Genomic DNA, 11,907 nt, shown 5'->3' with positions numbered 1-11,907 from the left:
AGTGGGGGCAAAGAAAAAGTTTTAACCTTTGGAGACATTTATAAATTGTAAAATCAGTCTGTATATGCAGTAAAGCATGCTTGTTATACTCACTGTGGAGCCTAAGGGGTTAATTATTTGCATTTTGTATATAGGCTGTTTGATCCCGTCTCTCTGATCCTCCTCTTCTTCCACTGTCTCCAAAAAATAACACATGCTCGGTTTGGTGTGTATTGCTAGAGAGTTTTTTTTTTCTTGGGAGGGTGCATGTGATCAGCACAGGGCCAATCAGTACTGTCCAGACAGAGGATCAGAGGAGAAAGAAAACCCCTCCTACAAGCTTTACTAGGAACTGATAGAAGTCACAAAGCTGTTATATACTGCTGATGAGAAAAGGTATTTATCAGTTTATATTTACTATTTACTGTGTACTGTGGGAGACCAGATATAGTGAATGCACGGTCCTGGGTTTAGTAACACTATAAGTACGCCCACGTGAATGAGGCCTTGTTCACTACATTAAATGAACACTGTCTTACTTTACTAAGCAATCATAAACAACTATTTCACAGGGTTTCATGATCAGCCCTTCATTATTTATTATTTTCTTTCAGCAACCTCCAGCAGAATGATGGGACTGCCATCAATTTTGTACATATTTTTATGTCTCTCATGGCAAACATCCAGCGGCTTATCGGAGAAAGATTTTCAAGATGATTTAGCACCATCTGTAAGTGAAAAACACAAATAACATATTGCATGTGTTTGTTACAACCAATCACTAGAAGGAAAATATCATTCACACAAGGCATACAATACCATACACCCATGTAAAGGGCCATGTTTATCCACACAGGGATGCACAGGTGTTCCGTCCCATTCATGTGAATTGCAACCCAGCCATGTGACATGTGTGTGTAGGTGTGAGTTTGGGGACCTGCATGCACCCGCACCCACACAGATATCATATTGGGACTGTATATAAAAAAGGCTGCGCTGCCTAGTGAGTGAGTGCAAAAGTAAATCACTTAAATAACCACAACTAATGCACCCATATGTGATGAATGAACAGTGAAGAAAGAATCAAATTTGAAATTAAAATATTACCAAAAATTCCAACATAACTCCCATGAATTAAACATAAAAAATTGAGAATGAGAGGTCAGATTCAAAACTGGATGGAGTAAGCAAAGTCCATATAAAGAGTTCCTTGCTGGGAAAGTCTTTCAAAACAAGAAATACACCAGTCATCCAAACGATGTGAGGCATGCAGTATTGTCACCCTGAGGTGCGTGATGACAGGAAAGTTCCTCCACCTCAAAACCAACTGCCCCTTACCAGATCGATTGATCTCTTCTTAGGGAGATCGTGTGAGCATGTGGCTGTGTCCCCCAGCCACAGGGTCTCTGCTGGGAATGAATCTCAAAGGGTCACCACTCAGGGGGTCCTCTAGAAGGTGCATGAGCGTCCATTTTAGTAGATAAAAAAAGCACTTTAGAATAAACCAGTAACTTCAGCAGAGCATCCCAATGCGTTTCATCTTAAAAGACATCATCTGGGGTGATCATATTGGGACACAGCCACTGTGTTCATCCAGCCACTGCGTCCCAATAAAAATGAATGGGACTGCATGCAGTGGGATACTCAGAACATCTGTGCATCCCTGTGTGGATACACACGACCCTGAATGGGCATATGGTATTGTATACCCTTACAGGAAAAGGCCTCTTTCACATGGACACAGCCACTGCTCCCAATGTGACATCCATGCAGATGAACAAGATATTGGGGGGGGGGGGGCACACCCTAAAAGATGCATTAAAGATGGTGCAGCCATAAGACCATACAACAGAACAAAATATTACAGCGCACACATGCAAAAAAGACATTTACCTCCTGCAAGGCTATTTAAAACACCTAATCATTGTCAAAAAACATTATCAAAAAATATGGGGATTTGGTCACACCATATTGCTATATGGTGCTTAAGCCCACTTACTGCGACAAAGTACCCCATGATTAGTGGGTCCTACACTATCCATAGACTGGGAGATCCTGCTTCTCTGAACCATGGGAGCCATACACTCCTCCGCATGCAGATGCACCCAAGGTGCGTTTGGGGGCAGTGCACCTGCAACACCTGTGCATCCCAGTGCCGGTAAAACACTACCCTGCATGGGGCATGGTTCTAACCACTCCGTGTGAACGAGGCCAGATGGTAAGATTATGTATGGGATCATAGGCAAGCAACAAATAAAAATAAAATTAGATAAATAAACGTACAAACCCAAATACAGCATAAAATAGGCTGTAAAACGGCAATTATTAAATCATTCTAAAAGGCTTAAAATAAATAATCAATTTAATCATCCAAATAAATAAAAAAGGCAGCCCAGTCACTACGACTCAAGCCGCATCCATGAATAACTGAATTTTAACTAAAAAAGAAAGAAAACTGTAGTCAATTGCCATGAATAACTGAATTTTTCAAACAAGCCATTGTAGTTAGAGAATGCACTTTAATTACGGGTGGGGCATTCATGTAAAATGATGTGGGTGGAGTATAAAAATTGCGTTTGAAAATATAGAAAATGTTTGGGGGTCCTGAGTAATTTTCTAGCAAAAAAATTACACAGGACTCCACCCACATCATTTTACATGAATGCCCCACCCATAATTTAAGTGCATTCTCTACCTACCATGGCTTGTTTGAAAAATTAAGTTATTCATGGCAATTGACTACAGTTTTCTTTCTTTTATAGTTTTTAAGTGTTTCTTAAAATCACAAGGTTGGAATGTTAAATGAAATTAGTTTTGAGGCATGTCTGTGATTCGTTTTTTTTCTACACAATTAAACAATTGAATGAACATTTTCCAAGAGTGGTGATTCCAGGAGTTGTAAATGTGTGCATTTCTATGCTCCCACTCATTTGATTGGGCTGCCAAATGCGCAGGAACAAGCATTTAAAATCACACTGTACCAAACTGCATGGTACTGTGGTACCATGCGCTTTGGTGGGTACAAACATGCACACGCTTGTTAGATGCGTTTTTAGGTGCTTTTAACAATTAATGGCGCCCGTGCTCATCTAAAGAGTGCAGTGCATTCCCGTGTGGTGCAGGAAATACAAACGGACGAGCGTTTCCCTCACCGCAAGTGGGGAGAACTGGCCCTTACAGCTCTTTTTATGCTCGTTAAGTATAAGTAATGTCTGGGGAGGGGCAACCAAAATATGCACCCGCAGACAGAATCTTCTTGTTTCCAAACAGATAGATACATAACGGTATATCCTTTTCTGCTTTGAAGGTAATGCTTTTGTTGGTCTGTGTGAACTGCGTTATGTGACACTTTTCATACATTTGAACACTTTGGTGTTCTCTTTTCACATTTCTGCTGTTAAACGATAAATGTCGGTGAACAAAAACAAGTTACATTTGACATCTATTGTTCCAGGTTTTCCATCTGGATGACATCACCCACATTTCTTTACATCGTGAGAAGCGGGCAGGTAAAGGACTTCAATCACTTTTGCGTTTTTTTTTTTTTTTTGAGCTATAAACAAAAAATACTGACAATTTAAAAAAAATATATATTTTTTTTTACTTTCTGCTATAATACATGTTAAATAAAATATGTATATATAAAAAACAAATGTATTCATCAGCTTAGGCCAATATGTATTCTGCTACATATTTTTGGTAAAAAAAAACTGCAATAAGAGTATGTAGATGGGTTTGCACGAAAAAAGTTATAGCGTCTACAAAATAGGGGAAAGATTTAGAAACTTTAAATTTTTTTTATTGTTTGTACTAAAAAATTGCGATTTTTAGCGGAACTGCAACATTGCGGCAGACAAATCTGACCCTACGTGACACTTTTTGGTGACTAGTGACACCAATACAGTGATCAGTGCTATAAAAATGCACTGATCACTGTATAAATGACACTGACAGGGAAGGGGTTAACACTAGTGGTGATCAAAGGGTTAGTGTCCCCTAGGGATGTGCTTTCTAACTGTCAGGCCGATGGGCTTACTGTGAGTAGAGAGAGAGCTCTGTTCCTGATCACTAGGAACAGCTGATCTCTCTCTCCTTCCCTGTCAAAATGGGGATCCACCTTGTTTACATAAGCAGTTCCCCGTTCTGCCTCTTTTCACTGTGATCGGGGGGGGGGGGGGGGGGGGGCAGTGAACTGTATCCAATGTATGAACCGACGTACCTGTACGGCACAGCTGGGCCGCCCTGCCGCAGTATGTGGGTGGTTCGGAAGTGGTTAATATTCAAAGCAAACTCCCCCATCCATCCTTGTCTCCATGCTTTATTTGTCTGAGAAATCTATTTGAAAAACACCCCCCTAGTATTTCTGGTGGTGGCCATCTTGAGATCTTGAGTAAGGGTAGATGATTCATGTAGCAGTCACTTCCTGGAATCCATCTGCCACTAGCTCAGGCATACAGACAGGAGGGTATGCTTATCTGAGAAATCCCTCCTCTCCTCCTGAAGACTCCTGGGATGTATGACATCATTTGCCTAGGCCAGAAACCAGAAGTTAACTGAAGAAATGTTAAACAAATAAATATAATACAGAATATATATACTTTTAGTAGTGGTGCCCCCATGTTCACATATCATTGCAAACCAATTTCCTATTTAAGGCATTTTAATATGTATATGACCTCATGTGTTTTTCTATCGTGGCAGCCAACCAGGATATGTCCAGCTATGAAGTTGAAATTGAAATAAGCTTCCCTGATGCTGGTTCGACTACACAATATGCAAATGTTATGCAAAATATTAATGCTTTGCTGCCAAATACTATAGTGATAACCAGTGTAGCATCCTCTGGGGGTAAGTATCCTGGTGTACTAGTTTTTGCAGAAAGCATTTTTATGATTTTCTTTTTGTTTCAAATAGTATTTCAGATGTCTGATCATTATAACACATGACATAATACATATACAGGATTACTCTGTAAAGCAGCGCAAAAAGGGCTGGTAATGGTAAACTCTGCCTCTGGCTGCCTCTTCAGACCCTTTTCATCGTATAAGTCCTGATGTGGTATGTTGGTTCTCAGTGCTGTTAGTTCTGTGAGCGGGGTTTTTACAGTTGTGCAGCGAAGTACAGTATCCTCAGGTGCAGTGGACACAGTATGAACTAAGAGGGTCTTATCTGCTGGAGAGCTGGTGGGTTGACACCTTTCTGACACATTAGCGGCACACAGCAGTGTCATGACTAGTGTAGTCCAGATGTACCCCAATTTTACCCATACTGTTAGCCACCATACTCCACCCTCTTACCAACTTAAATAACGAGACCACACCTTTCATCTGGAGTATAAATGGCCATAACAGCCTTTTATTAAACAACTGTATAAAATTACCTCCAATATTAACTTCAATATGAATAACATATAAACTCAGATAAAACAACATGTTTTAAACAATCTGTTGGTCAATGACGGAGCTACCCCAGTTTACCACATATCCACAAGAGGGCACTGCAGGAACATGTTTCAAAACTGATAAGGCCTCCAGCTGTACCGCTCGGAGACAACCCCCTCCCACAGTGCAACATACCGGTATTCCTTTCAGGAATACACAGGAGGGGCCATACTATTGCTGACCCCCCACCCCTTTTAACCTTTTATTTACCGCTACCGTCACCGACCAACAACAACAAACCAGCCAACCATCCAGCTGTCATGACGACCAAATGCTTCCAAACCTGAAAAATAAACACACACATTAACAACACCAACAACACATTACACAGGGAGGGAGGGTGGGAAATTCTGCCTCCTCGTGTCTCCTTCCCAGCACACTGTTCCGTTTTTGCTCCTCCCCTCTTTTATAAGGCCACTCCTCCTTACTTTCCTGTTATCTCCTCCCACACTTTTCCTTGAAACATTAACCCTATGTGTGTCACTAGACACACTGTCATGCCCGGCCCTGCACTATTCCTCTTCTTTCCATCATTCCGGGCCTCACTTGACTAGTGTAGTCCAGATGTACCCCAATTTTACCCATACTGTTAGCCACCATACTCCACCCTCTTACCAACTTAAATAACGAGACCACACCTTTCATCTGGAGTATAAATGGCCATAACAGCCTTTTATTAAACAACTGTATAAAATTACCTCCAATATTAACTTCAATATGAATAACATATAAACTCAGATAAAACAACATGTTTTAAACAATCTGTTGGTCAATGACGGAGCTACCCCAGTTTACCACATATCCACAAGAGGGCACTGCAGGAACATGTTTCAAAACTGATAAGGCCTCCAGCTGTACCGCTCGGAGACAACCCCCTCCCACAGTGCAACATACCGGTATTCCTTTCAGGAATACACAGGAGGGGCCATACTATTGCTGACCCCCCACCCCTTTTAACCTTTTATTTACCGCTACCGTCACCGACCAACAACAACAAACCAGCCACAGCCCGAAAGGATGAAACCTTATCCTTAAGGGCCCCTCCACACCCTCAAGGCCCGTTCTATTCCTTCCTGCAAACCCATGGTCCAAAGATCCGTCCCCACATCTGTGAGGTGGACCCCATCCCTCCTCAAATAGAGGCCTACATTTATCTCGAGCTCTCTGTGCCGAATCACCATGCCCCCTTGTTGAACCAAAAACCTCCCCACCACCCTGTTGACACGTATACGAGCCTTGTTAATCCTTACCACAGACCTAGCATTGCGCCACGAAGTTCGTGCCACAATATCAGACCATAGTAACAAAGTGTTCGGATAATTAGTGTGCAAGTGCAACAAATCTGCTTTTACATCCTCTATCAGGTCCCGGACCGTCCTCACCCCCAAATCGTTACCTCCAGCGTGTATGACCAACACATCCGGAGGTCTATCTAGCCAGGCAAATCGTTCCACCTCTGAAACCACTCTGCCCCACATCATTCCTGGTCTCCCCAGCCACTTGATAAAAGCCTCCCTTCTCGATATGCCTAACTGGCGCCCATCTGGTCTCGCATCACCTCTACTTGCCCCCCAACAAACGTAGGAGTGTCCCAGTATCCAGACGAGGCGTGGAGACACTCCATCTGAAACGAAAAGACAACAAGGCAGGGTGATATCACCAACGCAACAGACCAAAAACACCCACTACCTATATGTGAAAACCCAACTTATACAACATACGGGTTTCATTTATTTTTCATTTATTTATTTATTTATTTATTTATATATATTATTTTTTTTTTTTTTTTTTTTTATTATTCCACTACTAATTGAGGGCGAATGTATGAACGGAATCTCTTTGATTCCCATCTACCGATCCTCCGCACCGCTGCTTCATCCAACCCGCATCTGGCAGTTTCTGTGGCCGCCCCAATGCGGAAGGAGTGTGAGGCGTATGCTTTCTCATCCAAACCTATCATCGATAAGCATTTTCGAAACACCGCCACAAATTGAAACTTTGAAAGGTAAGCACCATTCTCATGACATAAAAATGGACCCTCACCTACCGGTCTAATCTTCCCAAATTCATTAACCGTCCTCACCGGACATACTGGCGATCCCGGTAATGCATGCAGCCACACATCTATGCCCTTTCCCAATTGGTCTGTTTTCGACCTCCTCAGCCGTAAACACACACTTCCCGTGCGTGCCCGCACGTCTTGCACCAAAATACCCCCCGCTTCCTTTTTGGATGGGCTGACCAACTCCCCTACCCGAAACGCCCCAAAAAACGCCAGCGAAAAAGCCGCTGTAAAAAGTAAACATTCATAACTTGAGCTGCACACCAACCCTAGCTGATCACAAATTGCCAACAGGTTGGCAAAAGTGACCGGTCTACGGTTATCTTTTTTCTTGTGCCCTTTCCGGTACCCTTTTAGTGCCTGCCGTACCCAAAATTCCTTCGTCCAATCCTCCATCCCCTGTAACTTAAACAGAAACGACAGCGCCGCCAATTTCTTACCAATAGACGATACCCCCACCCCATTTTCCATATTCCTGGACACAAAATAAATGACCAATAATCTCAACTCTCCCCCGTCATCCTTTGCTCCGGATTCCCGTACAAGTCTCAACCATTCACCCCATACCTTCACATAGGCCGACCATGTGGACTCACTCACAGACTGTTGTATCCATCCTGCGATGACTCCAATGCCAGCTCCCAGATCCAACCCGGGCAAGGAATCCCTTCCTTCTCTGCAGCCGGAGCTAATTCCCTGAACTTGTCCCACTGAAAGCGAGACAGTGAATCAGCCAGCGTATTTTCAATCCCAGGTATATGCACAGCATATATAAAAATATTCAATTGCAAGCACCGTAATACCAACTGTCGCAATAGTCTTATGACAGGTTGAGAAGACGCTGACAAGCGATTGACTACCTGCACCACTCCCATATTATCACAGTTCAACCGCAACTTTAAATTCTGACAAGCCTTGCCCCATAATTCCATAGCCAGAACTACTGGAAACAATTCCAATAGTACCAAGTTACGAAGGAAACCTGCTTCAACCCAGGATTTTGGCCATGGTTCTGCACTCCATTGACCCTTAAAGAACGCCCCATATCCAGTAGATCCCGCCGCGTCAGTAACTAATTCTACATCGAAGTTGCTTACCGGACCAGACATCCACACTGACCTCCCGTTGTATTCCGACAAAAATTGATACCATACCTTTAAATCCTCACGATGATCCTTAGTAAGCCTAATGAAATGGGCCGGTGCTTTTACCCCAGCCGTAGCTGCAGACAGCCGTCGGCAAAAAACCCTACCCATGGGTATGATTCTACAAGCAAAGTTCAACTTACCAAGCAAAGATTGGAGATCCCTCAGCTGTATTTTTTTCATCCCATGGACCCGCCTTATTTCCGTCTGCAGATCCAGTAACTTTCCTTGCGGTAACCTACATTCCATTGCCATTGAATCAATAACAATGCCCAAAAAGCTAATCTCCGTGGTGGGGCCCTCAGTTTTGTCAGCAGCCAGGGGAACACCAAACCGTTCTGCAGTGTGTTGCAACGTTGACAATAAAATCGCACACACACTGGAAGACGGTGGGCCTATGCATAGGAAATCATCTAAATAGTGTATCATAGATTCAAGGCCGGACAAATCTCTTACCACCCACTCCAAAAAGGAACTGAAAACTTCAAACATGGCGCAGGAAATGGAGCAACCCATAGGCAAGCATTTGTCCACATAAAATTGTTCCTGCACTTGCAACCCAGCAGCCAAAAACTGTCCGGGTGTACTGGCAGCAGCCTAAACGCTGCCTCAATATCAGCTTTTGCCATCAGTGCCCCTTTTCCATAGCGCCTGACCCATCGAACCGCCGCATCAAACGAAGTGTATGACACGGTGCAGACGTCCGGGTCAATGAAATCGTTAACCGAACCCCCTTTTGGAAATGATAAGTGGTGAATTGAGCGAAACTTATTCGGCTCTTTCTTGGGCACCACCCCCAGAGGGGACACCACCAAGTCATTCAATGGTTTTGCCTCAAATGGCCCCCCCATCCGTCCTAAAGCCACTTCCTTTTCCAATTTCTCCCCCACCACCCCCGGGTGTTGCAACGCAGATTTTAAATTCCGTGCTACTGGAGGAACCACCGCCAATGAACATGGAATTTTGAACCCCTCTCTAAAACCCTCAGTGATCAGTAACGCCGCTTTCCTATCCGGATACTTACTTAGGAAAGGTTGCATCCTTTCCACCTTCACCGGCGTCATCCCTCTTGTGAGCAAACTCCCCGGTACGTTTACCTTTTTTGAAACACCGAGACAGGGTGTGGGCTCCCCCACAGCCTGAACACTCGTGCTTGAATTTGCAGGACCCCCCAAATTTACAGGATCCTTCATTATACTGCCAGCATACCCCCCATTTTCTGCCGGCCGGTAGTCCTGAGGAGTTAGTACCCCCGGCCCCCCCTTGAAATAACTGAGGCGGGGTCCTAGCCGACGACATCAGCTTCATCCATAGGCTAATATCCTTATGGTCCCAACGCAGAGCCGGACGCACCGCTCTGCGTTGACGAAACTGCTCATCGTAACGTAACCACGCAGTTCCCCCGTACACTCTATGTGCCTCACCTATAGCATCCATATAACAAAACAACCCCGAACAATGTTCAGGGTTCTTTTCACCAATGACACTAGCCATGATAGCGAACGCTTGCAACCAATTCACAAACGTCCGCGGTATCAATCTATATCTCCTCTTCTCTTCATCCTCCTTCTTGGAATCGTCGGGTTTAACCCTATCCAGGTTAAACTTTTCCAATGGCAACAAGGAGAAAATTTCCACGTACTCACCTTTATGAATTTTTTCTCTCACTTCAGGTTTCAAGTGTGCCCCTAACGGGCCTTCAAAACAAACATATATCTCACATTTTGCAGCATCTGCCAGCCTAACCACATCAGTCCTGCCTTTTGTTTCTGCAGCCCCCTTCTCACCTGCTGTTTCCTTGTCTGCCACCTTCTCTGGCGTTGTGGTAGCTGGCACCTCTGTAACCGCAGCCCCTGTCGCCCTTTGTGCATCCCCTTGCAGAGCCTGCCCTGGTCCCTCTCCAAAGCGACCAACCAGGGCCCTTAAACTCTCCAATAGCTCCTGGAGCTGTCCCCCTGACCCCGAACTGGCGGGTGCAGTACTCGCCAGTTGTTGGTCAGTAACCTGACCCACCCCGCTCTGCAAAGGTGTCACCATCCCTCCTGCAGTTGTTGCTATCCCCCCCAGCAAGCCCTGCAAAGCATTGGTAAAGGAAAAGTTATCACTAGACTTACCGGGCTGACCAGGATTCCTCCCAACAGCCGCTGTGCTGCTCTCTCTTGCTGGTTCCGGCTGCTGTAGCCCATCTTCCTCATCGGACACCTCGTCTTCGGACTGTTCCCCTTGCACTGGGATTGGCGTCAGAGGTAGCCCCCCAGGAGAAGCCCTCCTGGAGGCCGGAAGCCCACGCTGGTGTGAGGCCTGCACTGTGCGACGAGTCACTGCTGCTCCCTGCTGCCCTGAACTTCCAGCTACCGGGCCAGCCTGGGCGCTGTTTCCATCGCCATCTTGGGACACGTCCCCCCCGCCCGGTAAGCTCCGCCCACCCGCGGTGCCGCTCGATCCACGCGACCCGGACGCTGCTGCTCTCGGCGCCGTTCTCCCCCTTCTGTCCACCCGCTCACACTCGTACAGAGGTACTGAGGGGCTGTTCGAAATCCTCCGTGCAGTGCCAGCGTGCGGGGAAGTGGCGCCATGTTGGCCCGTGGCCCCGCCCACCGCTCCGTGACCGCGGCGTGTAACCCGCCCGGGCCCCACCGAATCACCCGTGTGGCTCCTCTTGGCCGGCGGTGCCGATTGTTCCCCCCTTGGGCTCCGTGTCAGACGACCCTGTCCATGTCCTGGCCCAGGTGAATAGCGCGCCGGAGGCCGCGATCTCCGCGCACGCACAGACGGCTCACCTTCACCCCCTGCATGGCTTGCTTCTCCCCCGAGCATCGCTGTGACCTGGCTGCGAAGCCAGTCCGATCCATTCGCCGCCGCCGCCTGCCGCAACCGCGCCAAAATCGCCTCAACGTCCGCCATTGTGTCTGAGGAGCAGAGAAATTCTGCCTCCTCGTGTCTCCTTCCCAGCACACTGTTCCGTTTTTGCTCCTCCCCTCTTTTATAAGGCCACTCCTCCTTACTTTCCTGTTATCTCCTCCCACACTTTTCCTTGAAACATTAACCCTATGTGTGTCACTAGACACACTGTCATGCCCGGCCCTGCACTATTCCTCTTCTTTCCATCATTCCGGGCCTCACTTTCTAGTTTTGGCCCTACTCATACAGGAGTAGAGCCAGAGCAGTTTTCCTGGTTCTAGTACTCTAGTGCTATTTACTAGTATGCCCTCAACCAATATGGCTGTGAATAGGCACTGGAAGTACAACATCTAATTAGACAGCTGCCTCTCCTATGACA

At 45.8% G+C, this 11,907-nt stretch overlaps 1 protein-coding gene across 1 annotated transcript in view; it reads left to right on the top strand.

Annotated features, from left to right (window-relative positions):
* Positions 1–607: 607 nt before the first annotated feature.
* Positions 608–11,907, top strand: part of LOC141139295 (adhesion G protein-coupled receptor F5-like) — a 134,399-nt gene continuing 123,099 nt past the window's right edge. Inside the window, 4 exon segments of the mRNA XM_073625262.1 lie at positions 608–709; positions 3,434–3,488; positions 4,681–4,778; positions 9,969–10,031. Of these exon segments, the coding sequence (XP_073481363.1) occupies positions 608–709; positions 3,434–3,488; positions 4,681–4,778; positions 9,969–10,031 (318 nt within the window).

The sequence above is a fragment of the Aquarana catesbeiana genome, linkage group LG04, assembly GCF_042186555.1.
Source record: "Aquarana catesbeiana isolate 2022-GZ linkage group LG04, ASM4218655v1, whole genome shotgun sequence".
NCBI classification, from domain to species: domain Eukaryota; kingdom Metazoa; phylum Chordata; class Amphibia; order Anura; family Ranidae; genus Aquarana; species Aquarana catesbeiana.
The sequence above is the reverse complement of the archived record's forward strand: the minus strand, read 5'-3'. Positions and strand labels throughout refer to the sequence as shown.